The sequence below is a fragment of the Alexandromys fortis genome, unplaced genomic scaffold (assembly GCF_014885135.2).
Source record: "Alexandromys fortis isolate MF-2015 unplaced genomic scaffold, M_Fortis_MF-2015_v1.1 scaffold_148, whole genome shotgun sequence".
Taxonomy (NCBI): Eukaryota; Metazoa; Chordata; class Mammalia; order Rodentia; family Cricetidae; genus Alexandromys; species Alexandromys fortis.
The window spans coordinates 3,694,712-3,721,063 of NW_026068019.1; the positions used below are offsets into that span (position 1 = coordinate 3,694,712).

Below are 26,352 nucleotides of genomic sequence, written 5' to 3' on the forward strand. Positions count from 1 at the left end.
TAATTTGTGTACATCTGCTTAGCTGTTGTTCAAGTGCGGCTCTTCCAGGCAGCTGGTTTTGGACACTGTCCTTCATTTTCAATTCCACTTGATGTCTCTCCTTTGACCCTGAGAGGGGCGAACACTTGCAACCGTCAGTCACCTCATTGCCTTGGTGGAAGAGAGCCCAGGAGTGAAGCCAAGCAGCACCGGCCAGGCCTCTCTGTGTCACTTGACATCCTTGGACCTCAAGTCTCAGTGAGGCTCCCTAACAGCTGACAGATGCCTCAGGGGAGCGCTCTCTGCCATCTCTGGATTGTGTCTTCCAAACTGAGTATATGGGATTCGCTTTTACTATCCACCCTTGATCACACTATGGCTTGGCTATAAAATATTGAAAGACATTCCCTCTTCGAGATGTACAGCATATATATATATACTTTAGAAAAGTCAGGAGAGATGACCTCAGCTCTTAAAACTTGTAAACATTTGAACAATTCTGCTCTCAAAGGCAAGGCCCCTGGTGCCTTTTCAAACGTTCAGTAGAGCTGACAACAGTTGTGTTCTGTTTGAAGCTGGGGTTTTGTTTGTTTTGTTGTTGTTGCTGTTGCTGTTGTCGTTGTTTGAGTCAAGAGTCTTATTCCTGGCTCTAATATTTCCTTAAAGAAATCAACATTTCATCTCATAGCATGGCTCATGCAAAGTGTTGGAAACATCTGGGGTCTGAATGTTGTTTCTGGAATATATGTGCAAGAGGTGAGGTGTTAGGGCAGTGGGACTCCTCCCCTGCACCCTCCCATGGCGCAGTGGGTTCGGAGGCTTTACTGTTCCCTGGTGCTAGTTGCAGTGTGAGTTTTGACTCTTCACCCTCTATACAGGGCTGGAAGCAAGCTTTTACAGGTCACACCAGCTATTTCCTTAGAGTTAGACATTTGGAGAGAGCGGGGGAAAGAATGACTGTGTGTAAGAGACAGCGTACGTTCATGGAGGTCAGAGGACAACTCGTAGGAGTCTGTGCTCCTCTTCCTCCATGTGGGTCCCAGAAGTTAACTTAGGTCCTCGGGCTTGGTGGCAAGTACCTGTAGTAACTGAGCCTTCTTGCTGGACTCGCTGTTTTTCTTTAATTGTGCATAGGAGGAAGCAAACTAGAAGCCTTCTGGGAAGTGTTGCCTTGGGTGACTGTGGCGAGGATGGAAGTCCAGTCCTGGCTGCCCCTAGATGGCATCCTGGCAGAGTAATTGACCTCTAGGAAACTCAGACTTTTCACCAACTGCTAGTTATTATATGTGGAAAATGCATTTTCTGTAATTCATGCATTCGGCACATGAAACACTTCTCTCCAGATTTTCCAAACAAACGCTATTAAGTGTAGGAAAGAGTCTGACATCACATCACAGCACGCATTTAAATCGCAGAGCCCCCTGGGAGTGGAGAACCAAGATTCCAGGGCTTGGCTGGGGAGTGGAGGTTAGGAATCCAAGCATTCGGGGCTGGTCCAGTTTGGAATGGGGGTGTGACTACGGGGAAATGGCAGCTGACTAAGGCCCAATATTCCAGAAAAGCTGCAGGGGACTGCACTTGAAGAAAGCTCTGTACCCTGCTTACTGACTTTAGGTCTGGGGCAGCTGGGCACCAGCTGAGATGTGACCTCTCCATACTTTTGTGTCTGTATCAGTAAAATTCGGATGAGAACAAAATCTGTCAGAGTGGCAAATGCTCTGGTGAACTGGGTGTTAATTAAACGCTTGCAGCAGCACGTGACGGAGCAATCAATGTGCAATCAGGTGTTTCTTATTGCTCTGCTCACCCTCGCTGTGATGTCCATCATGTTGTAATCATATTCATAGGGCCTGGAATTACACAGTGTCTGACAGTCAGAGGAACAACTGGTCAAGCTGAGACTTCGCGGACGCTCTTGTATCGTGTTATGAACACCCGTGATTTGCTTTCCCTTCTTCTTATGGACATGAGGTTTTTTTTTTTTTTCTTCACTTACTACATGCACTATTCGATTTCTTAGATTTTTATAATAATATATATTAAGATTGGATAAGCTTCCCTTCCAAGAAGCCTGCTGATTCATCCTAAGATGAATTCATTCTTTCCCTGCCCCTTCTTCTCCTTCTGTGTCTCTCTCTCTCTCTGCCTCCCTGTCTCTCTCTTTTCCCTATCTTTCCCCTCTTTCCCCTTATGTGTCTGTATGTCTGTCTCTCTCTCCCCCTGTCTCTTTCTCCTTCTGTTTCTGTCTGTCTGTCTCTCTCTCTGTATGTTTTCTAAGATGGGTTTTACAAAGCACCAGCTCTTTCAGGTCGTTGTTTGAGAACCTTATCTACACTCTATCCTAATATTCAGTGTGTGCTTGTGCTCGGCTCCCGCAGAGGAACTCCCACGCACATTCCAGATGCTTCTGAATGGTGTGAGTGATGTCGGGCTCACTGCTCTGAGATGCGATGTTTGTGTGTATGTGTGTCTAATGTAACCCAACAATGTCCTTTCCCTCTCAGATGACTACGCACAGCTGTGCAACATCCCCGTGACGGGGCGACGGCGGCCATATGGACGGGATGCTTTGGTGGACTTCAGTGAACAGTATGGCCCCGAGACAGACCCTTACTTCATTCAGGACCGTAAGCACAGTCATTCAGTCATATTAAGTTAAGCTGTGGCTCAAGATTACTGAGTGTTTTCAAAATACGATCCCTGGGAAATTGTTCCGAATGCAGATCTATGGGTCTTGGTCTAAACCTACTCATCAGAATATCGGGGTAGGGCCAGAAGGCTGGGTTTATAATCCCCATGGGTTACAGAGCCTGCTGCTTTGGCTAGGAATCACCAGATTCCAAAATGAGTATTGCAGGGGATGGGGATAGTTGTCTTTATTTTCTTTAAAGTAATGAAAATGATCTTATTGTTATAACTGCTATAGCTCAATCATTTCTTTTTATATTAAGTCATGGTCTAGTTCCATTTTCCTACAAGGAAATGACAAATGTCCACCATGCCAAGTTGATCTTTATTTTAGAGTGGGTGGTCCAAAAAAAAAAAAGAAACCTTCTTGGTCAGAAATGATTTTCAGAATGTACTTGTGAGGGGATTTATTAAGTAAGAAGTGCTGTGTGCCAGCTTTTTCTGGATTTGTGAGCAGAGCTTTCAGGGGGGAGGCAGGAATGAAAATAATGTCCCCTCTAGAAAGGAAATACCCCACAGCCTACAGGGACAGAGGGTCCTGTGTGAGGAAAGGAAACACAAACTGTGTTTCCATGGGAGAGACATCTGTGCTTTCAAACTGGGAAGAGTGAGGTCTGGAAACCCAGCAATTCAGAATGAAGATGGTGGCTGGCTTGATGAGTAGATGCTAAACCGCCTCATACTAGAGATTCGGGGACCATCCCCATCTCACAAGGGATGCTCCTCCCTTGAGCAGCTGTACCACATTCTCACAAGCTGGGTCCTTGTGGACCATAGACTTTGGAGTTAGGGCTTTAGAGGTGCTTCAGAGTTGCAACATACTGAAGTCTTTTCTCGGGTGGGGGTGGGAGGATGCTGTCACCAACTGGGAGTACCACCTAGAACTTTGTAGTTGCATTTGAGATTATTTCCACAGAGTCAAAAGATTTTTTCCCCTTCTTCTCTTACATACAGTTAGGGAGGCAGACACTCTTTTCTCCTTCTATTCTTATGTGAGCTCTTTGGTTGACTCTAAGGATCCAATAGTACAAGTGCTGATGGGAAAACACAAAGTTTAATTGCACTTCCACACACGTTATGTGTTTAATTATGATTCACAACACAAGAGCATACTGCTTTGAGGCTTCTAGACAGTGAGCAGTAAATTTATGAATGAAGGACAACACCGGCACATCTGATATCGCTATAGGATGGTGAGTTCTGTCCATCCCCCCCCAAGAGACTTACCACTGTGGCGGGGCACCTAGAAGTTAGTGGAAGGTGAAAGTTACTTCCGAGAATTTGTTTACTCAGGTTTCTGCGGTCCCAGCTCCCATCCTCCCTGACCAAGTCTGCTTTCCAGCTTAGTATGTGAAGACCTTCCCTCCTTGAAGAATCAGTGTGGTTTGGGAGGAAGCGGAAAGGACAAGCCGAGTAGCATGTTTAGAAGTAAATAGTTTCTCAGTGACTTTGGCTTGAGAGAATCAGTATACACCAGTTGGGGACAATTCTGAGATGACACCCTTGACTCCTTCCCAGGATGCTGTGTTCTGATCACCCTGCAGAATTCAGGATGCCATGGTTCTGCCATTCCACATACCTATATGGCCCCTTTCCAGGGTCAAGAATAATACAGGGTTCTAGACGGTTCCTGCTCTCCTTTCCCAGGCCTTCCCAAGGATAGCTAATGTTCCATTCCTAACTCTTGTGCTTAGTAGTTGTGATTTCTTACTAAAAAGACCTGATCCTGAGCCACTTCATGAAATGGGCCTGAATACAGCCACAACCCTAGGACTATGTGCTTGTATGCACATCTCAGTGAGGGCTGGAGATCAGTAAACCGCCTTAAAATGAACATGGGAGAAATAGCCAGATCCAAAAAAAAGTCCACAAATCCAGAAATAAAGGTAAGTCTGGAAGAGACCCTGAAACCCACACACTCGTGTGTGTCACCTTTGCCACAGTACAGTTCACATTCTAGGACTTTGCATGCTGGACTATCCTGAACTCCCCTTCAGTGCCAACATGCATCGGAAGCCCCTTTTCAGTTCACAGATGTCAACATACATGTTGGTGTCACACATAGGGAGTTGTCATGTGGGCTTTGACCTCTGGTTTGGATTCCACAATGGCCTTTAAACAGTCTGCACGTGAGAAACATCTCCCCAGTGCCCCCTGCTCTCTGACTGGTGGGTAGCAAGGATTCCCGGCTCTGCCACAGAAAGGACCACACCGAGTAGCCAGGAGCGGAAGAGGAGCTAAGTGAGAGTTCTCATCACCTTCATGGTGTGTGGTCTCCGTTATCTTCAGTTTGAGCGGCATTCCCCAAACTGGAATTCAGTAGTGCAGTAGCCACTCTCTGAAAGACTAGCTGTGGTAATGTTTTAGACTTCCCAGGCCACACGGCCTCTGTTGTAGACACTCAGCTCAGCCATGGCATCACATAAAGGGCCACAGAGGCCATGAGCATGGGTACTGGATGGAGTTGCGTTCATTTACCTAAATAGGTACCAGGTCAGATTTGGGTCAGGGCCTGCCCACCTGGTTTGGAGTCCTGAAGCTGTGTTGTAGGAGGCCTCGAGTTCTATTGTTAATGGCACATTTTAATTCCTGCAATAAAATGTAACCTTCCTACTGGGGACCGTGAAATCCCTTTTGCTGTCGTTGAAATGATTTGCTGTGATACGCTGGGTTTGAAGACTTCAATCAAGATTTGATTTTTTGTTTCTGTACTTCTCAGATCAAGTTTATGTGTCTGCTATTTCTTCACGGCCCGTTTCTTTCCCTCTTTAGATTTTGGGCAGGGGCACTCATGGATGCATTAATTTTTTTTAGAGGGTTCCTATGCAAATTAAGAGCTTCTGGCCCTGCATAGCAACAATATTTTGCTGCCCCCTGCAGTCCCATTGGAGAATTACCTCAGAGGCCCTGTAATGCTCAAGGTTCCACTGTAGTTTCTTTAAAGCCCCTTTGTGGCCAGAAGGTGACCGGTGACAGTGTACTTACTTAGGCCATTATGTTACTTATAGTTACAACTTCCTTCTCTAGGAGAATAGCTCAACACTTTCATGGTTGGTCACGTTGTTTTTAGGTTGTTAAAACGTCTAATGTATAAAATGAGTCAAACAAGAGTGTCTTTGTTTCGTCCTTTATTAAAGCCTTTTGGCTTCCTAAACACAAGTATAATGTGCTTTCCTGTTTATTAAGATGCTTTGAATCACTTCCATGCCCTCCGTCCTGTGGGCCTTTGTAGAAGGCTCACTGGGAAGCCAGAGAAAATAGACCCCACGGGGCACAGCCAGCCTGGCTCTGTTTTGTTTCTGCAACACCCATTGCGCATCCTCAAACTTTAAAAATGCCTGCCAAACACTGCTTAGGAATTCCACCCCTAAAAGCTTGCTGACATCTGCCCCACCGAAATTTCACGTTAACACATTTAAAAATCCTACATTTCCCAATTGGAAAGAAAAACTCAAAACCATGCTTTTTTTTCCCCTCAAAACTTACACTTATTTTTATTTTTTACATTATGTGATTTTAGTATAAAGCATTAGAATTAAAAAAGCGGGCTGGCTCATGCAAAATTTTGAATTGTTTTATGCTTAATAATGGGTATAGGTATACTTGGTAGTAAATTCTAAAGCTAATGTTAAGGCATCTAAAGCAAATATATATAAAAACTAGATCCATAATAATAATAATAACAATAATGTGATTTTCTATAGGGAATAATGGTGACACTTCTAACCTGGCCCCTGCCTTGTCCTTTGCAGGTTTTTTAAATAGTTTTGAGGAATTACAGGCGGAAGAATGTGGTATTCTCAATGGCTGTGAAAATGGTCGCTGTGTGAGGGTCCAGGAAGGTTATACCTGTGATTGCTTTGATGGGTATCATTTGGATATGGCCAAGATGACCTGCGTCGGTAAGAATGAGGGTGTCTGCTAGAAGACTTTCCCCCTAGGATTCCCTGTGACCAGCTCTGACCAGCTGAATGTGGTTCAGATAGACGGGTGGGGGTTGCAGTTTGGGAACATGAAAAAGTTCTAAAAATATGCATTAGGTATAATTATTCTTCATGTTACAGAACTATACATAAAAATATTTAAGACAGTCAATGGTGTATTCTGTTTTTTTATTTTTTACTTTTGAGACAGGATTTCTCTGTGTAGCTTTGGAGCCTGTCCTGGAACTAGCTCTTGTAGATCAGGCTGACCTTGAACTCACAGGGATCAACCTGTCTCTGCCTCCCGAGTGCTGGGATTAAAGGTGTGCTCCACCACCACCCAGCTTTTTTTTTTTTTTAATCACAACTAAAACACAGAGTTAACACCCCATTTAAAAATCCTTATTGTTTTATTTCCCTCAGGGGCAGAGACTGAACCCCTGGGCCTTATGCATGCTAGGCAAGAACTGTACCATGAAGCTATGCCTCCCCCCCCCACCCCCGCGCATGATGCTAAATATAGAAGAAAGGGCAGAATGGTTCGCGTAACTCTTTTGACTTTTAAATTTAAAGTTTGATGGTTCAGTAAGTAATAGTTTCCCTGAGTATGTGATCAGCTATAAAAGAGTGAAGTGTCTAGAAAATAGACAGCTTCCCAAGCGGTCAGTGTGGATGAAAACATTGAACTCACCAGTCACACTGTCGCTAGTCTATATAAAATGTCAAGCTGACAAAATGGTGACGTTCTATTGAATCACAGGGCAATTCTAGACTCTCCATAGTAGTCTATCTTAAGATCTAAAAAAGGCTTCTCTTGCATATTGAAAAGTGGTAAAAATGAGGAAACTGTCTGGTTTATGTGGCCAAGAGCTGTGGGCAGCACTCAGGTGCAGATGGTACTTGCATGTCTCCGGCTAGCTGACCCGTGGTTTGGTTTATTGCAGATGTAAATGAATGCAGCGAGCTGAATAATCGGATGTCTCTCTGCAAGAATGCCAAGTGCATCAACACAGAAGGCTCCTACAAGTGTTTGTGTCTGCCGGGCTACGTCCCATCTGACAAGCCCAACTACTGCACGCCGTCGAATACCGCTTTGAATTTCGACAAAGAGGGTGACTTGGAGTAAGAAGAAGCTATGTAACCTATGCCCATATACTCTGCACTGTGTATAGGAAAAGGAGAGATGTATACTTGACACACTACACCTAACCCAGAATGGCGGAGACAGAAACAACATGGAGTTGAATGAACCCCATAGACCGTGAAGGGATGGAGCTGGAACCTGACGGGTGTGACAGACCAAATGGACATTTCTCCAAAAATCCAGTATATATAGTCTGTTCATATGTAAAATTCAGTGGAGTTGAAGAAGAGGCAGGACAGGGCTGTTATTTTAAACAGAGGTTGTATTATTATCTTGTTTTGATTTTTTTCTTTTTTTACTATTGCTTAAATTTGGCTTTTAAACAGTGGTGGAGTTGTTTTATGTGATTTTCTTCTTGTTGTGCAGTTCCTCGGCTACCGTTTTGTTCTTCAGCGTTAATTTCAAGTTCAAACATCTTTGGATAAGATATCGCTAAACTGTATTATAGATGTTATGACACAGGGCTGTGCTGTTCTTTGGTCTGGAGCCTTTAAAACCAAATTGTCTGTCCTGTGGAGCAGGCAGTGATTGTCAAGCTTTTATACACATTTGGCATGTGGGAGGGGACACCTTTATTTTCATGTATTGCCATATCGCTTATCGATCAGACCCCGTGTTTGACTAAAATGAAAGAACTTCTTAACATATATTAGTATCATGATGTGTAAAGTCAATTCAGAGAAATTTTAAAACCGGAACACCCCCAAAATATTTACCATTGTATAAGAAAATAAAATCACCATTTTTGTAGAAAAAAAATCTATGTGTGAAAGAACAAGTTGTATACCCCCAACCCCATATCCCCCAGCCTCTGTTTCTTAACTAACAGTTGCCTGTCACTTTATAAGTTAGGACTAGTTAGCTACTGTTACAGGCTGATAACTGCCTTCGAGTTCACACATTGGAGTGCTGGGTCCCAGTGATTTAGGATGTGACTCTTTGGAGAGAGGATCTCTAAGAAGGAAACAGAAGTGAAATGAAGCCAGTGGAGTCAACTGTAACCCTAGACGATGGGTGTCCTTAGGCTGCAGGAAGTAAGGGCACAGTCAGAAGAAAGACCACAAGAAGAAGAAAGAGGACAAGACTCGTGACCGGCTACAAAGGAGTGAGGCCTCAGAGGTGAATAAATCAACCTTGCCACAGATCTTGAACTGTAGGTCCAGAACTCTAAGAAAATAAACCTCTGTTGGAGCCACAAACTCTCATCCTCTGTGGAAACAAAAGTAGAGCCTCTTTTCCAAAGCAACAAAACATTAGACACAAATTTTGAAGTCAAGAAACCTTTAAAACATATATGTTGGTTTAGCTTAGCAGTCCCCAGAATCAAATGTCTCTCTGTAATCAAAAAAAAATCAAAGAAAACACGCAATATACATAATCTAGACTCTCTGTGTATATTCTATCTTTACATGGCTTATTTTTCTTTATTCCTTTTAATCTATGACTATCTGTACTCTGTCTCTTTAAAGATTTTATCTTTTTTTTTAATTTCCTTCTTTTTGTAACTCTCTATACTCTTTTCCTGCTCTCTTCCAAGGCTACATACATTTATCCAATACTGTGATCCATTTAGAGGTCTTTTTTAAAAATCTGAATCTGTCTTTATTGTGTATCTGTAATCCTTTTCTGTCCTGGAGAGCTTTTAAAATGGTAATCAACTTGGTCATGGTGGCCCTGGGTGCTGGTTCCACCTCTCTCCACCTTTCAAAATGGCAGAGGTACAATTACCACCAGCTCTGGGACCTTCAGGTTGGAGCCGTGCTCACCACTTTAACTCTGAGAAGGAGCATGCAGCATATAAACCCTTTTTATCTGAGTAATAACTAAATATGCCATGCAGAGCACTTCCCGGCCTGGAAATATCTCTGTGTATGGCGGCAGGAATCTGCCATGCTCTCCTGCCTGTGCACTCCTAGCGGATCTGATCCTACTAACTGCCCAGGTCAGGGGCACTGAGCTGCAGACATGATCTCAGCCACTTTCCTCCTAACCCCAAGCAGACATACAAGCACCAGGGCCACAGACCCCATTCAAGTGCTCCATAACTGAACCTCCCAAAAGAGTCAGAGTCCTTTGTGCTGGTGAATCAGGAAGTTGCAGCTTTGAAACCTGTGTGGGTTGAGGGGTGTGGGGGTGTGGGTTTTATTTTTTTGCTAGTACTGCTGAATCAGGAAGATCTCTCTTAAAGGAGCCACCAGAAAACAGAGCAAGAAGCTGCATTAAATTCTGTTTTTTTTTGTTTTTGTTTTTGTTGTTGTTGTTGTTGTTGTTGTTTTTTGTGTCTAGAATTCCCTTTCAAGCTCTGTCAGGTTTTACATGGATTTAGTCAACCATGTTGGCACGCCAATCTTTTGTAGGAGGATGCTTGTTTGTTCCCAGGTGCTCAGCCCTGAAATAACCATCCAGAAATTGTTTTGGTTGCAATAATGTTTTCCCAAAAGCTTAAGCATATTGCTAGCTAGCTTTTATATCTTAATTTAACCCATTTCTATTATTTTGTATTTTATCATGAGGTTCATGGCCTACCAGCAAGGTTCCAGTTGATAGCTTGCTGCTTTCTCCTCTGGTGGCTCAATGGCATCTCCTGATTCTGCCTTCTTTTTCCCAGCATTCAGTTTAGTTTCCCTGCCTAGCTCTACTCTGCTAAGCCACTGGCTGAAACAGATTCTTTATTAACCAATGGTATTTACAGCATACAGAGGGGAATCCCACATCACAATGGGAGCTGGGAAAGACAGACAGGATTCTTCACAGACAATCTAGAAATAAAGGTATCACTGTCTATACCTGGCACCTTGATTTCAGCCCAGTGATCCTGTGTGAACCTCTTACCTATTGAACTGTTAGATAACTGTGTGCTGCTTGATGTGACTAAGTTTGCAGCAATAGGAAACTAATACAGTACTGGAGCTGTGCAGAAGCTTAGAGTATGAACTAATTCATAAGTTTCAGCTGATGTTCATATAGGAGAAATGGACGGTTAGGGTCTGGCCCAGAAAAAGATGCTGCAGGACTTAAGAAAGGGCTCACACAAGCATAAAGAACAAAGTCTGATCCCCAGGCATGGTGGCGTGCACTTGTAATCCCAGTGTTGAGGAGGAGGAGATGGGCAGATCCCTGGGGGTCTTGCTGGCCAGGGAGGCTAACCTACTGAGCAAGCTTTAAGCCAGTGAGAGACCCTGTTTTCAAAACAAGGTGGACAAAGCCAGGTGTGGTAGCTCATGCCTTTAATCCCAGCACTTGAGAGGCAGATGGATCTCTGTTAGTTTGAGGCCAGCCTGGTCTACATAGTGAGTTCCAGGACAGTCAGGGCTACATAGAGATACTCTGTCTCAAACAAACAAACAAAACAACCCACCAAACAAAAAATCTAAGGTGGACAGCACCTAAGGAACAGCACCCAAGGTTGTCCTCTGTTTGACACAGGCTCTCTCTCTCTCTCTCTCTCTCTCTCTCTCTCTCTCTCTCTCTCTCACACACACACACACACACACACACACACGTGCACATAGATAGATATATAGATGATAGATACACCCACACACATGTGCATTTACACATAAGCATTACACTCTCTCAATTTTTTAAGTTATATAGTAATCTCATAATTTAGTTTTGGTAGTTTTCCATATCAACAGACTAACTTCTGACTCTAAAATACATGCTTTGTCAAAAACTCTGATATGTGTGACATAAGATTTGTAAATGTGATGTTGAATCAATGGTGCAGGAAGTTGGTGTGGAGACTGTATGAGCAGAGGATCCGCTACTCTAAACAGCATCTTGGTTAGGTTTAAGCTAGCAGAATAGAGAAATCCTGCACCCCTTCAGCAATAACCAAAGTAACAACTGTGTGCATTCTGAGAGGAGAGTCTATGGGAGCACACTGGAAATAAGACGGCAGAGCCTTCAAAAGATTTGGAGACCCAAGAAAACAATCTAAAAAGAGAAGTAAATTCCTTGCACACTTGTGGCTCACTTAGAAAAGTAACTTGAATTCCATGCAGTATCTCTTTGGGGAAGGATTTCACATCATCTCTTAATAAATCCCCCAGAGTGGTTTTATGTTCAGGATCCACCTTAGGAATATCTAGAGATACTACACTGGGATTTCTCTAGGCTTCACAAACCCCTCATCTCCATGGCACGGGCATGGAGTGATAGCTCCCTTTCATACTCATCCTGGCCTAGCAGAATGACTAGGATGTACTCCTGAGTACCTTGCACTGTGGGAGACTGGTGCTTCCATATGGAGAAGAATGAAACAAAGGAGATGGAGGTGCTTGCCCTCTGAGACCAATAGCCGTACTTAGACTCATTTCAGCATTAGGACTAAAGGCAAACACACACAGCTCCCATTACTACTCCCCCATTGTGCTGTGCTCAGGGCCTTACAGCCCACGGGGCAAGAAGGGAACACAGGGACTCTAAACTGCTGCCCCGACCACAGCAGAAGACTGAGGGAGGGGGCTCCAAGCACCATTCCATATTAGGCTGCACATAGCTAGACAGAGCCAAGAGCAGTTGTGCTCTGCTCCACGGACCTCCCTCTCCCTGCTCATTTTCAGGCAAGTGCTACCTCTAATGGAGTTACAGGTTGAAAAACGTTGGCTACACCTGTCTTGTGGCACACACTGCCGAAGGGAGCCACAAGAAGAGTTTTCCCAGGCTTGATCATTGTCCCATACTTGGGAAAGCACTTCATTGATTTCAGAGAGGAATACCATAGTTATTCCGGTCATCTCTCCTTTGTGGTTCATGCCGTCCAGCCCCCACATACATCCTGACAAGTCTTGACAGCAACACATGACCAAGAACATCGTTATAGGCTTGGAAGGCATGGGATGAGATATTCTAAGTGCTAAAATCACTAAGACTGTACTTCATAATGCTAGGCTTCAGAAATGAAGTGAAAATAAAGTCGTGTCAAGACTATATTGAAGGGCCTCATAAACAGCTGACCGGCTTTCAAAAAAGATACTTAAGGGAGTCCTAATCTAAATTTATGAGCATGTAAATACCAAGTCCAACAAGAAGATTAAACACTCAAGAGAGAAACAAAAGAACTAAATATTATCAAGGCAATAAAATATCATGCAAAGATAAAGGAGAGAGGAAAACAGAAAAAAAGAATGTTCAAAACAGCAGAAAAGCAAAAAACAACAAGAGTGAGCCCCTACCTATAAATAAAATTTACTAAATGAAGTAAAATTTCCAATTAGAAGATTGCATGAATATAAAAAAAAACAAAAGAAGCTCATCTCCCTAATGTGCACAGAGAGGAGGGGGGAAAGGATGAAGAGAGAAACTGCAGATGAACCAATGTAGGAAGGCATCTTGAAGATTTTTTTAAAAAAACAAGAATAAACCGAACCCAGAATTACCAGAACATATAGATGGCAGATGTCAGTGCAAAAATAAACTAGAGACTAAAGAATGCACAAACCCTCAATGGGAGGTGCCAACAAAGCAGTTGGTTGTCATTGTGGTCATTTCTCCACAGTCTGTTCGCATGTCAAACTCCCTAAGAAAATACGGGTGAGATTGACGGGATTTTGCTGGGGAGTTTATATTTCTGTTCGCCTTAGAGAGGGCAACAGAACAAAGACATGGTTCTATGACAGTTCAGCCTGGCAAGCTGATGCTCCCCTACGGGGTTTACTTGCAGGAGTCTCCAGCTCCACTCAAGGTCTTGTGCATCTCAAGGAGAGGAAAGGCCTCAGGTGTCTCTTAACATGCTAATGGAGTTATTAGCATTATTGATTGCTTTGTTTTTCAGTCTTTAGAGTAACAAATGGTGTAGGTACCATGCTAACAACTTTAGAGCCCTCTGAAAGTGTTGGTGCAACTACCAGTGAATTTCCCATTTCCCCCTTTCTTACCAGCATCTCTCCCAGGTTGAGGAGCCATCCTTTTTGGTTGAGTTTAACCTTTAATGAACCATTCTTGTAACATTTATTGTAGAACAGATCCGGTAAAGGAATATTCTTTCAGCTCTAATTTACTTGATGATGTCTTTATCTTATTGTAATTTCTAAAAGGTAGCATGGTCAGGTAAAATATTCTCATTTTAAAAGCATTTTTATTCATATCTGTAACTCGTGTCCCGTTATCCCGCACTGTAAGATTCCCCTGAGAAGTGCGCTGTTGGGTGAATTGGGGCAGTTTTATCGGCTGTTTATTTCTTTTCCATTATCCCCTCGAGAATCGTTTACTCATCATTCCCTTTGAGAGTTCAATTATAAAACATGCTGAGGTTCCATTTTGTTGAGTTAAATTTTCCTGGTGACCTGCTTCTGGATATGTGCCTCCTTCTCCATGTTTGAGAAATTGTTCCATTATCCCTGCCACCCACCTAACCTAGTCCTGGAGACTGAACCTGGGGTCCCCTGCTTGCTCGGCAAGTGTCCTACCACTGAACTACACCTCCCAACACTGTTATTTCTCTGATGAAGCCCTGTACCCCTCCATCATTCTTAAGTTTTTCTTGAGCCCCAATAACCTAAATATTTACTCATTTAATAGAATACTCCCTCAGCTTTTTTCCTCCTTCTGTCTCCTCCAACTGTATATTTTAAGAAGGCCAGCTTCTTCTTCTATTTGTTCTGTCCCACCATAACTTCCTTTAGTTATGTTTTTTACTGAGTGTAGTTTTCTATTGAAGAATTTGAATTTTTAAAATTTTCTCCCTTCTCTTGAAATGTTTCTATGTGTTTTAAGCATACTGAGTTCTCTTAAAGTTGTTATTTTAAAGTCCCTGAGAGCTTTCACATACTGATCAGCCTCCAGTCAGTTTCTGGCACCTTCTGAGGTGAGGTCATGGTTTCCTGAAAGTTCGTGATGCTTATTGCTGGGCAACATCATCTGGTCCAGATTGCTTAATCTGGCTTTGTTTGCTCGGTCCTTTCCCCAAATCCTAAAGTAGACAGCTGTTCTTCTCCAAGCCTGGAGTCATGCTGTTTCAACACTGGGCTGTGTCCAGGTCTTGATTCGCTAAGGGTCTACTGTTAGTATGTTGTCAGTATTTCAGTGTTAGAGGAGAATAGGCCCAACTCTGTCCTAACTTCATTGTTAGTGTCCTGTTCAGAAAGCACCAAGAAAATATCGGTATGCAATAGCCTGCTTCCTCAGCGTTGCTCCTTATATAACCACTATATATCAGTGGTTACTGGCTGGTAGGGCTCTGACTAGCCATACTCATCACAGATGAGCTATCTCCTGGTACTTATGTCATAATCGTTATTACTAAAGACACCACATTATTTCACATCCTGAGCTCACATTTTGCTAAGACCAACATAACACTGAGCTAGGCCCAAGCCCCATACTAACATGGCTTTCTATTGCGGAGGTGAACTCATGCCCAAGACCACCACAACAAGCCACAGGCGATGCCAGTTGGAATAGAAGTCTGATAGATCATGGCCTCTTGTGTTCCAGAGGATCCATCCACAGGCAAGACTTGGGATCAGGCTGTGAGGATCTTCTCAGTGTGATGAGAGTCCCAAGGCAAAGTCTACCAACTGGCATCGCCTGTGGCCATTACGCCCGTGAACTCACTGTAGTTGTGGTCACCTGCACAAAACCTGAGGAGAGTGGTCTCAACAGCTTTTTCATCATGGGAGGGGAAAGGGCTCATGAAGCACCACCCATCGCTGAGAGACTGCTAGCAGTAATGGTGGCTGGGGGGGAGGGGTGTCACTTTCCACAGTGGTATAGCCCAGGATGTAGTAACCTCCTCCTGCTAATTAAACTCAGTGGATCACACACACAATAGACACGAAGGTGTGTGGCTTTGGGAAGAAGAATAGTTTCAGCAGAAGGAGTAGGGGTGAGAGAGGATGCAAATGAATAAAATCCCTTCTACACATGTATAAAACTATCAAAGAATAATAAAACAAGAAAAATTAATATAGAAGCACAAAAGATTCAGAATGGCTTAATCAAACCTGTGTAAAAAGGGCAAAGCTGAAGGCACGGACACAGTAACCAACACATGGTATCAGCATAAAAAAAAGACTCCCAGACCATGTAACCAGAACAGAGATCACAGAAATAAATCCATATGTACCCAGCCAGCTGGTTCTCCCCAAAGACACTAGCAGTACACACTGCAGAAAACCTCTTCAATATCTGTGCTTGGAAAAGATAGCCATATGCAGAAGATGAAGTCCCAACTCATATCTTTTACCCTGTAAGAAAACTGACTCAAATTATATCAAAATCGTAGACAGAAGTTTCTGCCCTGCCTTGTACTGCCACCGTTCAGTCCCCAAAAAATACACAAAGGCATATATTAATTATAAACTGTTTAGCCTCTTAGCTCAGACCTATTAATTAGCTAGCTCTTATAACTTAAATTAACCCTTAATTCTTATCTATGTTTAGCCACGTGGCTTGATCCTTTTTCAGTAAGGCATTCTCATCTTGGTTCTTCTGCATCTGGCTGGTGACTGCATCTCTGCCTTCCCTCTTCCCAGAATTCTCCTTGTCTGATTGCCCTGCCTATACTTTCTGCCTGGCTACTGGTTAATCAGTGTTTTTTAAAAAATAAATATGAGTGACAAATCTTTTCAGGATACAAGAGCATTATCCCACGTACAAAGTCCCACATGCAGGACCTGATGCTCGCAGAAAAAAATTGTATTGGGAACAGTTCAAGGGATCAGCCTAGGCAACGCTTATTCTGGGTAAGACTTCCAAAGCATTAGAAACAGAAACAAAACCATACAAACATGAATACAGCAAAGTAACAACTAACAGAATGAAGACAACCTATGATAGGGGGGGCATTTGATAACTATTCCTTGATGTGGGATTTCCCTCTGTATGCTAAGAATATGTTTTAATACAATTGGTTAATAAAGAAACTACTTTGGCCCATGGAAGGGCAGAATATAGACAGGCTGAAAGAGATATAAAGAGAAAGAAAGCAGAGTCAGAGAGGTGCCATGTAGCTGCCGAAGGAGACAGACAGTGGAACCTTACCGGAAAGCCACAGCCTCATGGTGATACATTGATTAATAGAAATGGGTTAATTTAAGATGTAATTTAATTAATAAGAAGCCTGAGCTAATAGGTCAACCAGTGTTGTAATTAATATAGTTTCTGTGTGATTCAGCTGGGAAGAAATGAGCAATCTCCATTTACAATTCCTAACAGAACAAATGGGCAACTTGAAAACCTTAACAAGAGTATAAGCAATCCAGTTTAAAATGGGCAGGTGATCAGAATAGGCACATTAGTGAGCCAGACTCTGCCTCTAGTGAATTACACTTTTAATTAAAATGTTTGATTCTGGAGCACTATGTATGACATTTGGAACTACAAGAGGAACAAATGGCCAGGCAGTGGTGGCACACCCCTTTAAACCCAGCACTTGGGAGGCAGAGTCAGGTGGATCTTTGTGAGTTCAAGGCCAACCTGGCCTACAGAGGAAGATCAGTATAGCCAAGGCTACACAGAGAAACCCTGTTTTGAGAAACAAAACAAACAAACAAAAAAGAGGAACACATGAAGTCATTCCTTTTGGGGCCAGGAAAATGTAACCAAATTGTTCACAATCAGTTAGTATCCCATGTTCATCTCTTGAGTGAAAGGCATCTGCGCTCTGCTGGGGAGGACCTAGAGATGGACTCTGTGCCATGTTTGTCTGACACCATCACCACTGGATGGCAGTAAGAATCCTTGGATTTCCTTCTATTGCATCTCTTCAAACTAACTTGCCTTTTTATCTGGTTAAAAATGCCATGCTGGGTCGTTAACTTTCACCAGAACATCCATACATAAAATGCATTAAACATAGAAGACTAAGGCTCAAAAAAAAAAAAAATTCAGGGGGAAAAAAGACAAATAGATCATTTCAAAACAAGTTTAAGATATTTGGATAACAGTTAATATTGTACTGTTTTCCTATTAGTTAAAATGAGTGTTTACTATGTCATTTAAGCATCAAATTAGGTGAAAACGTTCAGGTATAGATTACATGAGTTCTCCTAGAGACTACAAAGCTTTAAACCTGGGTGGAATAAGGTTTTGAAAATAAAACATAGGCATTCTCATTCATTGATTATCTTCAACATTGAATAGATTCCATTTCCAGAACAGAACTTCAAATCATGACTTGAAATTCTCCATATCTGAAAATGGATGTATTACCTTAATCTTCAAGCTTAATCATTTAAATGTTTGACAAAAATTTACTGAAACATGTAGGGTTGGATATTAGGAATCTAAGCATACTTATGATACCCAAGGCCATCACAGTCATGGAGTTCCAATGCACTGGCCATGCCTAGATGCTCAACCAGAGAGCCACCTCCTGGCACCCCCTCTCCCATAGCCAGTTATTTGTTCTCCACCCTAGATATCTCTAGATTCCATCCATGCCTCATATTTTCCACTTTGAACCAATCTTAACAGGCCTTCCTGGCTTTGGGTGTGCCTGGAGTGTCATCCATATCCCCATCCTTAAACAGGATGCAAGCTTGTTCACTTATTCCATTTGGGCAAGGAAATGCCAACAGGTACTCCAGTACATCCGCAGGGTGCCAAGCATGCTCTTTCCTGTTCCGTCATGCAGCCGCAGCCCTCTCCATTCCAGGCTGCTGCATCATCGTGGCCAGCTGCCCGAGATGTGGCAGTCCTCCAGTCCCACACCACATCGTTTTCTGGGATGGCTTCTGCCACTGCTGCAAGTTAGGTTCCTTGGGAAGCAGAACCTGGTATGGAGATTAGCACACAGGATCTGAATTGGGGAATGCTCTTGGGAATATTTTTCCTAGGAGATAAGAGAAATCAATACAAACAGTACAAGAAGATGGATGATGAAGGAGTTTCAAAAAACTGTCCACCTCACTAAGATCTTAAATTCTACTGTTTAAAGGTTTATGCTCAAACAAGTCACAGTAATGGAATCTAGGTAACCTTTTCTGTCGCCCATCTTTGTAAGTTGGTGTCACCTTTGATGCATTGACTCTTCGATGAAGGAAATGCCAGTTGAACACCATCGATGAAGAGTCTGTCATGGCTTCCTGATGGTCTTCCTCTCATTCATCTGGAGGAATGTGGTTTAGTCTTCTCAATTCAGTGAGTATGTTACAATGGTTTTCTTATAAATGCTAGTTTTATTTAATCCTTTTAAATGCATTTATGTTTGTTTATTTCTTTCAGATTTATTGCTTGAACCTAATGCCTCGTGTATACTAGACAAGTATAATTCAACTGAGCCTTTACTTACTTACTTACTTATCTTAATGGCCATACAAACGAAGACCAGTTCTTCAGGAATGTAAGTACTGAAATAGAAGTTAGCAAATACCAGAAGCTGAGACATGCTGGAAACATTCGCTCTTTGGCATTTAGCATGGCCAATATTAGTCTGTATTAATATTTGTTTCTTTGGCTCTTGAGTGTTTTCTATGCACCTTTGCTCAAAAATCATTAAGGAAGAAATGTTCATTGATCTTTTGCCTTACAATCATAGCATTCTCTTAAGTGTGGCAGAAAAAAATAAATGCACAGTTGTTTATGGCTTTTGTTGCTCAATTATAAAATGTGAAGCCTCACAGGGAACTTCTAAGCAATGATCAGGTTTTGTGCAGCGTGCCGCCAGTCCAACCTGTTCTATATAACTCGAAAAATCTCTGGAAAAAAACCCTGTCATCCTGTTTTGAGTATTTTTGACTTTTAAGTATCATCCTAATTAAGATGACTTAAGGCTTCAGGTGTAGCACACCAGCCACCTGGAAAGATGTTTCTCATTGATGGTAGTGGATATAAATTTTCATTTTAAAAGGCTTAGCAGGTAGGCAGGGTCTCTTTCTCTACACTTAGACTGGCATGGCACCCGACCTCTGATCCTCCTGCCTAAACCACTTGAGTGCTGGTATCACATGTGTGATCACGATTGATGATAGATTGGCATAGACTACTCTATTCTGATCTGATGATTTATACACACACACATACATACATACATACATACATACATACATACATCACACCTTCATTCATTCACTTTTGTAAACTTACTTGGCTGTTGAAGAGTTTGTATCTTGAGTAGGAAGATTTTAGATTGCAATTTATTTAGATTTATTTTGTTCCTTTTTTAAAAATTCTATCTAGGGTCTCTCTATATAGATAGTGTCTCTCTAGCTGTCCTGAACTCATTCTATAGACCATGTTATCCTCAGACTCAGAAATCCTCCTGCCTCTGTCCCCCAAGTGCTGACATTAAAGGTGTGCACCACACACACATCATTTAAAAGATGCTACTGAAGATCGAACCCAGGGCCTCACATATCTAGGCAAGCATTCTACCACTCAACTCTACTGTCTTCCTTTCACCTGAGTCTTTGTTGTATTTCTTTTGAGAGAGGGTCTCGCCTAGTCCAGGCTGGTTTTGAACTCACTATGTAGCCTGGAATGACCCTAAACCCTAAACAGCCGGTCCTCCTGCCTTCATCTCCCAGTGCTTGGATTACAGGCACATGTCACCCTGCCTGGTTTACACAGTACTGGGGATTAAACCCTGGGTTTTGTGACTGGTGGGCCAGCTCTCTAAAAAGCTACATCTGCTTTCTGTTCATTGTATGTATTTTGACTGACAAATTAGAGGGAGAACTATATAAAAGTCATTTTTCACTATGAAGGTTAACTTAGTAAAACTAGAGAACACTATGTAAAAGTCTCCTTTCTGAACACTTGAATGAATGGTTTGACGCTTGTGGGAGTAACTGGGGAGGCCAGGCCACCAGGCCTGCCATGCTGCGCTCTCCACTGAGCCCTGGAGCTGTAATTAGGGCTGTTACTGTAAGGAGCTTGGTGGGACATTGACACGGAATTTAAAATGTTTGGTGTCCCTGTCAGCCAGGCCTTACCTTTCTGAACAAGCAGTTTTTAGAGCTCAATGCAGATGTTAGCTTTTGCTTCTGTTGACCTTGTCCTCTTGTTTGGGCCTGTCAAGAAGCTATTTTAGCACCCCCCCACACACACACATATAGATAGATCAAGATCCTGTCTCAGGGCGTAGCCCCGGCTTGTGTGGAACTTACTATGTAGCCCAGGCTAGCTTTGAACTCACAGTCTTCCTGCTTCAGTTTACTGGGTGCATGTGCTTCCTTGGTTTAGCCATCAAAACTGGGCTTCTCATCATACGATCTATGATTATATGCTTTCTGTGCCCTCCAGTTTACAACCCTCTGCAGCTCCACCCTGTGCAGATTCACACGAACAGATGCTCTGAGACAGGTGTCTCTTTAAAACAGAAGGCCGCAGTGACACAAATAAACGGCTTCCTTTGCCAGAGCTGCTGAGCCCCCTTCAGGAGACAATGGTAGCATGGTTAATCTGTAGCTTCCTCACTGCTTCCTCATGGAGGTCATTTGGACTGAAGATCAGGCCACGTGAGTCAAGCCATTATTAGAGATTTCTGTTCGCACATTTCCCTCGCATGCCAGCTCTAGAGATCTTCAGAATTCTCTCCACAGGCTCCTGGGTAGCTCCAGGTCACTTCCTGGCATCCTCAGGAGCCCCTTAAGGGAGATATTTAAATTAAAAAATGTTCCCGTTTTTTTTTACCTTTGGCCCATTTTCTCTGCTTTGCTTCCTTCTTCTCCCTCCCGCCCTGCCCTCTGGTTCCCAGGCAGGAGGCAGGGGAAGAGGGTGGGAAACAGGATGTGTGGCCACCCTCTTTGATGTCAATGCACTTCCTCAGGTGAGAGACTCTGGCACATGGAGGTCTGCTAGAGGGGAGATTCCTGTCTAAAGTCTCAGTGAGGTGCCTGTGGCACCTGCGAGGAGGGGCTGAATTTGCAGCTCTTACAGCTGTGGTTTGAACAGCCACTGGTTTCCAACATTATTTCCCTCTCTCACTAAACCTGGAAGTTCAGTCCTTTTATGTCCTTTCAGTCAACACAGGAGAAGTGTTATTTCTACCTCCACCCCAACAAAGTCTGCTCTGTAGCTCAGGCTAGATTCAAAGTCCTGATAATTTTGCCTTTGCCTCCCAAATGCTGAGGTTACAAATGTGTGTCACTCTGTATGCTAGGAGAATTGACTGTACATAATTCTAAAAACTTGCATATTTTCATCTTTATTGTGGGTTATCTTTTTTTTTGTCTTATCTTTCAAGACAGGGTTTCTCTGTGCCTCTGTGCATCTGTGTAACATTCCTGCTGTCCTGGAACTCACTTTGTAGACCAGGTTGGTCTACACTCACAGAAATCCACTTGCCTCTGTCTCCTGAGTGCTGGAATTAAAGGTGTGTGCCGCCAGCGCCCAGCTATTGTGGAATATTTCACTGCAGTCTTTCCCTTAATCTTTGATGTCCATCTCTTCAGTAGCTAAGAAAAAAACAGGAGGCATCTTCTGAATTTGGGTCTTCCTGACTGTTTAGACCTCTCTTGTCTCCACCTCCAGCAGAATCAACCTCTTTGGCCTTGTTGATGGACCAGCGGCTCAAACTCTCCCAGGTCTATCACCTCATTTCTGGTTACAATGACTGTTACCAGAACCCAGTTGGTTAGTTACCCATGGTAGAGTCCTGCCAGGGACTTTTCTCACTGAAGATAGAAGTGCAGGGGAGGGGCTTTCCTATCTGTTCACTCTGAAGACTATAGCTGTGGGTCTAAAGAGGTAGATCTCATCTCATCTCATGGAGAACTCAAAGTTTGAAGAGATGAAAACCCAGGAGGAAGATTCTTGGTGCTGTTCCAGTGGGTTCCCCCAGACACCCCAATGTTGTACTGTCTTTTTTCTTCCTGAAATGTAATTAGTTCATACAGTTCTGTGTCCACTCAACTTTAGATGCCTTACCTCTTGCTGCCATCAAATGTGACTAATTTGTTTTATTAAAAAAAATATAACTCATAGTTGTTGTCTAATTCTAGATTCTAAAGTGGTGTGGTCTCTCTGAGCAAGTCAACCACCTTCAGTGACCTTAAGATCTCTGATGCGATTCGTTGTGGGTTGGGAGGGCCTCTCAAAATTTGCACTTCTGGGATAATGCTCCTCCCACCTTTTGCAGTAAGTCCATTTGCTGGGGAACACACGTGGAGAATGGATGCAGGAAACAGCATCATCGGTTGTCCTGTAAACAAAGTCATTCAGCATCTTCAATCGACAAAAGTTCTAAGAGTGGGAGTCACAAGGAACTGGATAGCGGGCAGTTAGAATGAGCTAAAGAATTCATCCTTCTTCATCGGAAGATTTTTCTGCTCTGGACACCTGCTGTACTGGCTGGTTTTGTTTGTCAACTTGACATAAACTAGAGTCATCAGAGAGAAAGGAGCATCAGTTGAGGAAATGCCTCCTTGAGATCGAACTGTAAGGCATTTTCTCAATTAGTGATCAATGTGGGAGGGCCAGTCCATGGCGAGTGGTGCTATCTCTAAGCTACTGGTCCTATAAGAAAGCAGGCTGAGCAAGCTATGAGCAAGCCGTAGCATCCCCTCCACAGCCTCTGCCTCAGCTCCTGCCTCCAGAATCCTGCCCTATTTGAGTTCCTGTCTTAACTTCCTTTGGTGATAAACAGCAGTGCTGAAGTGTAAGTCAAACAACTCGCTTTTTGGTCATGGTATTTCATGGCAGCAATAGAAACCATAGCTAAGATACCTGTTATGGTCCTTTCTCTGTCCTTGACTCTAAGAAAGAAGCACACAACTCAGTAAGTTAACCAGAAACGCTCTTCTTTATATCCCCAGGGCTGGCTCGGTCACACATACAGAAGTCAGTCCAAAACCTGTTGAGACTTCTGAGAAAATAGTGTCTCTCTTCAACATGAGGGTTAAATGTAAGATGAGGGAAGTCTGGGGACACCACGACCATCCCTTGCTACTGAGCTGAGACTGCCAAAGGATGGACCCAACTAACAGGAAGTGGATCCAGAAGATCCTGAGAAAAATGCTGGATTTTACCACAGCATTGAACCCACTGCTTAAAGCCATATGTGAACTTGATTGTTTTCTTTTTATAGTTAAGAACATATACAATGATATAAAATGATAATGTAAAAGATTTAATAAAACACAATATTTAAAACGGTGCTCAGAGTATGAATACATATCCCCTAAAGGACTTAATGATGATTTTATAAATCTGATCATTAAAACAAGCAGAGGGCGGCCTGCTTGCCACATTCCTCTCTGTCCTCTCCCCATCCCGCACCTTTCTCCTTCCCACTATCTTGGAGATAGACATACATTATAGACTAAACAGCCAGAATGAATGGGAACAGCTTCCTGCTCTGCCCTTCACAATCACAGGGACCATCTCTCAGGCCATTCTGATAAGAAAAAGGAGACAAGCTGCCTGGACATTAGTATCTATGACCACTGCAGCCATTTATTAATAGCTCTCGGATTAGAAATCATAACTACCCTTGACTCCAGAGCATGGCCATTATTTAGCTGGCAATATAAAGAAGAAAAAGTTGAGTTTTCTGTGGCTATGGATATGTCTAACCTACTCAAAAACATATTTTGGTTTGTCTTGTGACTTGTTTGTGTGATTCTGAAGCGTGGGCTGCCAAAACAGTAACTGGTTCCAGTGGTGAAAGCTGTACACGCCCGTATGGCATGCAGACGTTTGCTGAACTGGAAGTTATTCTTGTCTGACTTTAAAACCTATACCTATGTTCCTTCTAGCTTTGCCGTGCTTGCCTTGCTATTACACCACTCCAGTGTACACACAGAAGAGAGCCCTCATCTTCCAGAGTGTCAACCTTATGCTTTGTGGACACCTTCATCTGCGCTCCTGACCTTTCTTGGGCTACCTACCTTATTCTGATGCAAACTGTCTTTGGCTATGGCTTGCAGAGTTTGGATCCAGTCCCGTTAAGACTTCATGGCCCATCAAGCATTAACCATGCCTTCCAGAAATTCCAACATTCTGCATTTGAGATTAGTTGCCTTGGACGTATAAGACACTTAAAACACGTTTAGCTTTATCGAAAAGAGATCCAGATACCTCCAGGTCTAATTTAACTATCCAAATACCTCCTGAACCTTTAGAATGCTTTTTTCTCTTTCTTTTTTTATTTCCTACTTTTTTCTTTCTTTGTTTGTTTCTTCTTCTGTCACAGGTTTGTCACTTCTCAAGACTGCAACAGACATCGGTAATAGTAATTACATTGTAATCCTTGATCTCTTTCCTCCTGTCTACTCTAGCCATAATTATCTGTTCAACAAACATTGAAAAAGAAGTCTTTGGCCTGGTGGGGATACAATACAGATTATCTTGTTGTATAAAATAATCTGGCCCCTGCCATCCTCAATCAGAGCTCGGAAAACATCCTCGTGGCTTCTCTTTCTCCCTTCTTTCTCTTTGACAATTGATTTTTTAAAATCAGAACCTCATTTTGATGTTGGAGCTCACTTTGTCATTTTTATCTTGACTATGACAGTGTCGTCTATTAGCTCCCTCCATCATGGGAACAGAAAGTAGAGTGGCCGTGTTGTCCAGGGCTGCTGGGAGGAAGGACAGAAGAACCGTTCGAATGCTGTGGTGTTTCAGACAGGCAGGATGAAAGCACGGGATCTGCTGCTCAACAACATGAATATGCTAATGCTGTGTATAAGATACACACAGATCAAGATGGCAATAAATTACTCGTAAATGCTCTTACAATCATTTAAACACTGCAAAAATAAGGTTTTTTTTTTTTTTTTTTTTTTTTTTTTTTGCATCTAGGGGAAAATCTCTTTTTTTCTGACCTCTTTGGAGAGACTACAACTGAATTTGTCACCACTAGAAACAAATTGGGACTGACTCTGAAGTAAGCTTTTACCATAGCATGTTCCGGAATGCTGCCTTGATGCTGGCTGTGGCTAGCAACAGAATGCTCAGCCTTCACATACAGAGTCCCCTGGGCCACTGTCTCATCCTAGTTTGGAGTGTATGTTTTGTCGCCTGGATTACCTCCTTGTCACCAGATCATTGGTTCTCCAACTCCAGTGTGCTGTGACAACCCAAGCTTGTTATAAATGCACATTCCAATGCTTACCCTAGATCTATTAAAGTTATAAGTTCACCGGAGCTGGGCCGAATCCCCGAAATATGCGTGATCTATAGGCTGTCTAAATTTTCCTGATACTGCTTCATTGGATCATGGTTTGTGGACTTGACTTTACAAGAACGTAGCTTTTACAGAAAGGACTAAATGTTCAATGCTTTTTGTTTGTTTGTTTTGTTTTTCTACTACAGTTCAAGTCCAGAGCTCTGTGCTTAGTAGGGGCTTACATGTAACCAAAAATACTTTTTTAGAAAAAAGGTATATTGCTGGACTTACCCAGATAAGAGGGACTTTGTAACGTGCTTTTTCGTAATTATTTGTGCAGCCGTACTTGAGCAAGCCATGTGATAAGGAGCGGAAAGATTATGCCAACTCCAAAACCATAGCATTTGTATTTACTCTCTTGGATTCTAGGCTCTTAGCTGCTTTGATCTTGTATAGCCCTGTATAACGGGTGGTCTTGCTCATCCGTTTGATGGGAATTAGAATCATCTGGGGGATATAATTCTGGGTGTGTCTCTGAGAGATTCTTACTTATTCTAAGTGGGCTAAACAGTTCCATGGGTTGGAGTCTCAGGCTGTAATAAAACAGGAAAAGAAAAGAA

At 42.8% G+C, this 26,352-nt stretch overlaps 1 protein-coding gene across 4 annotated transcripts in view; it reads left to right on the top strand.

Annotated features, from left to right (window-relative positions):
- Window positions 1-8,512, top strand: part of Ltbp1 (latent transforming growth factor beta binding protein 1) — a 374,464-nt gene extending 365,952 nt beyond the window's left edge. For all 4 annotated transcript variants that reach the window (XM_050162976.1, XM_050162975.1, XM_050162977.1 and 1 more), the window contains 3 exons: window positions 2,484-2,606; window positions 6,420-6,569; window positions 7,535-8,512. In XM_050162976.1, the coding sequence (XP_050018933.1) occupies window positions 2,484-2,606; window positions 6,420-6,569; window positions 7,535-7,716 (455 nt within the window). In that variant the 3' untranslated portion in view covers window positions 7,717-8,512. The remainder of the gene's footprint in view (window positions 1-2,483; window positions 2,607-6,419; window positions 6,570-7,534) is intronic.
- The last annotated feature ends 17,840 nt before the right edge of the window (window positions 8,513-26,352 follow it).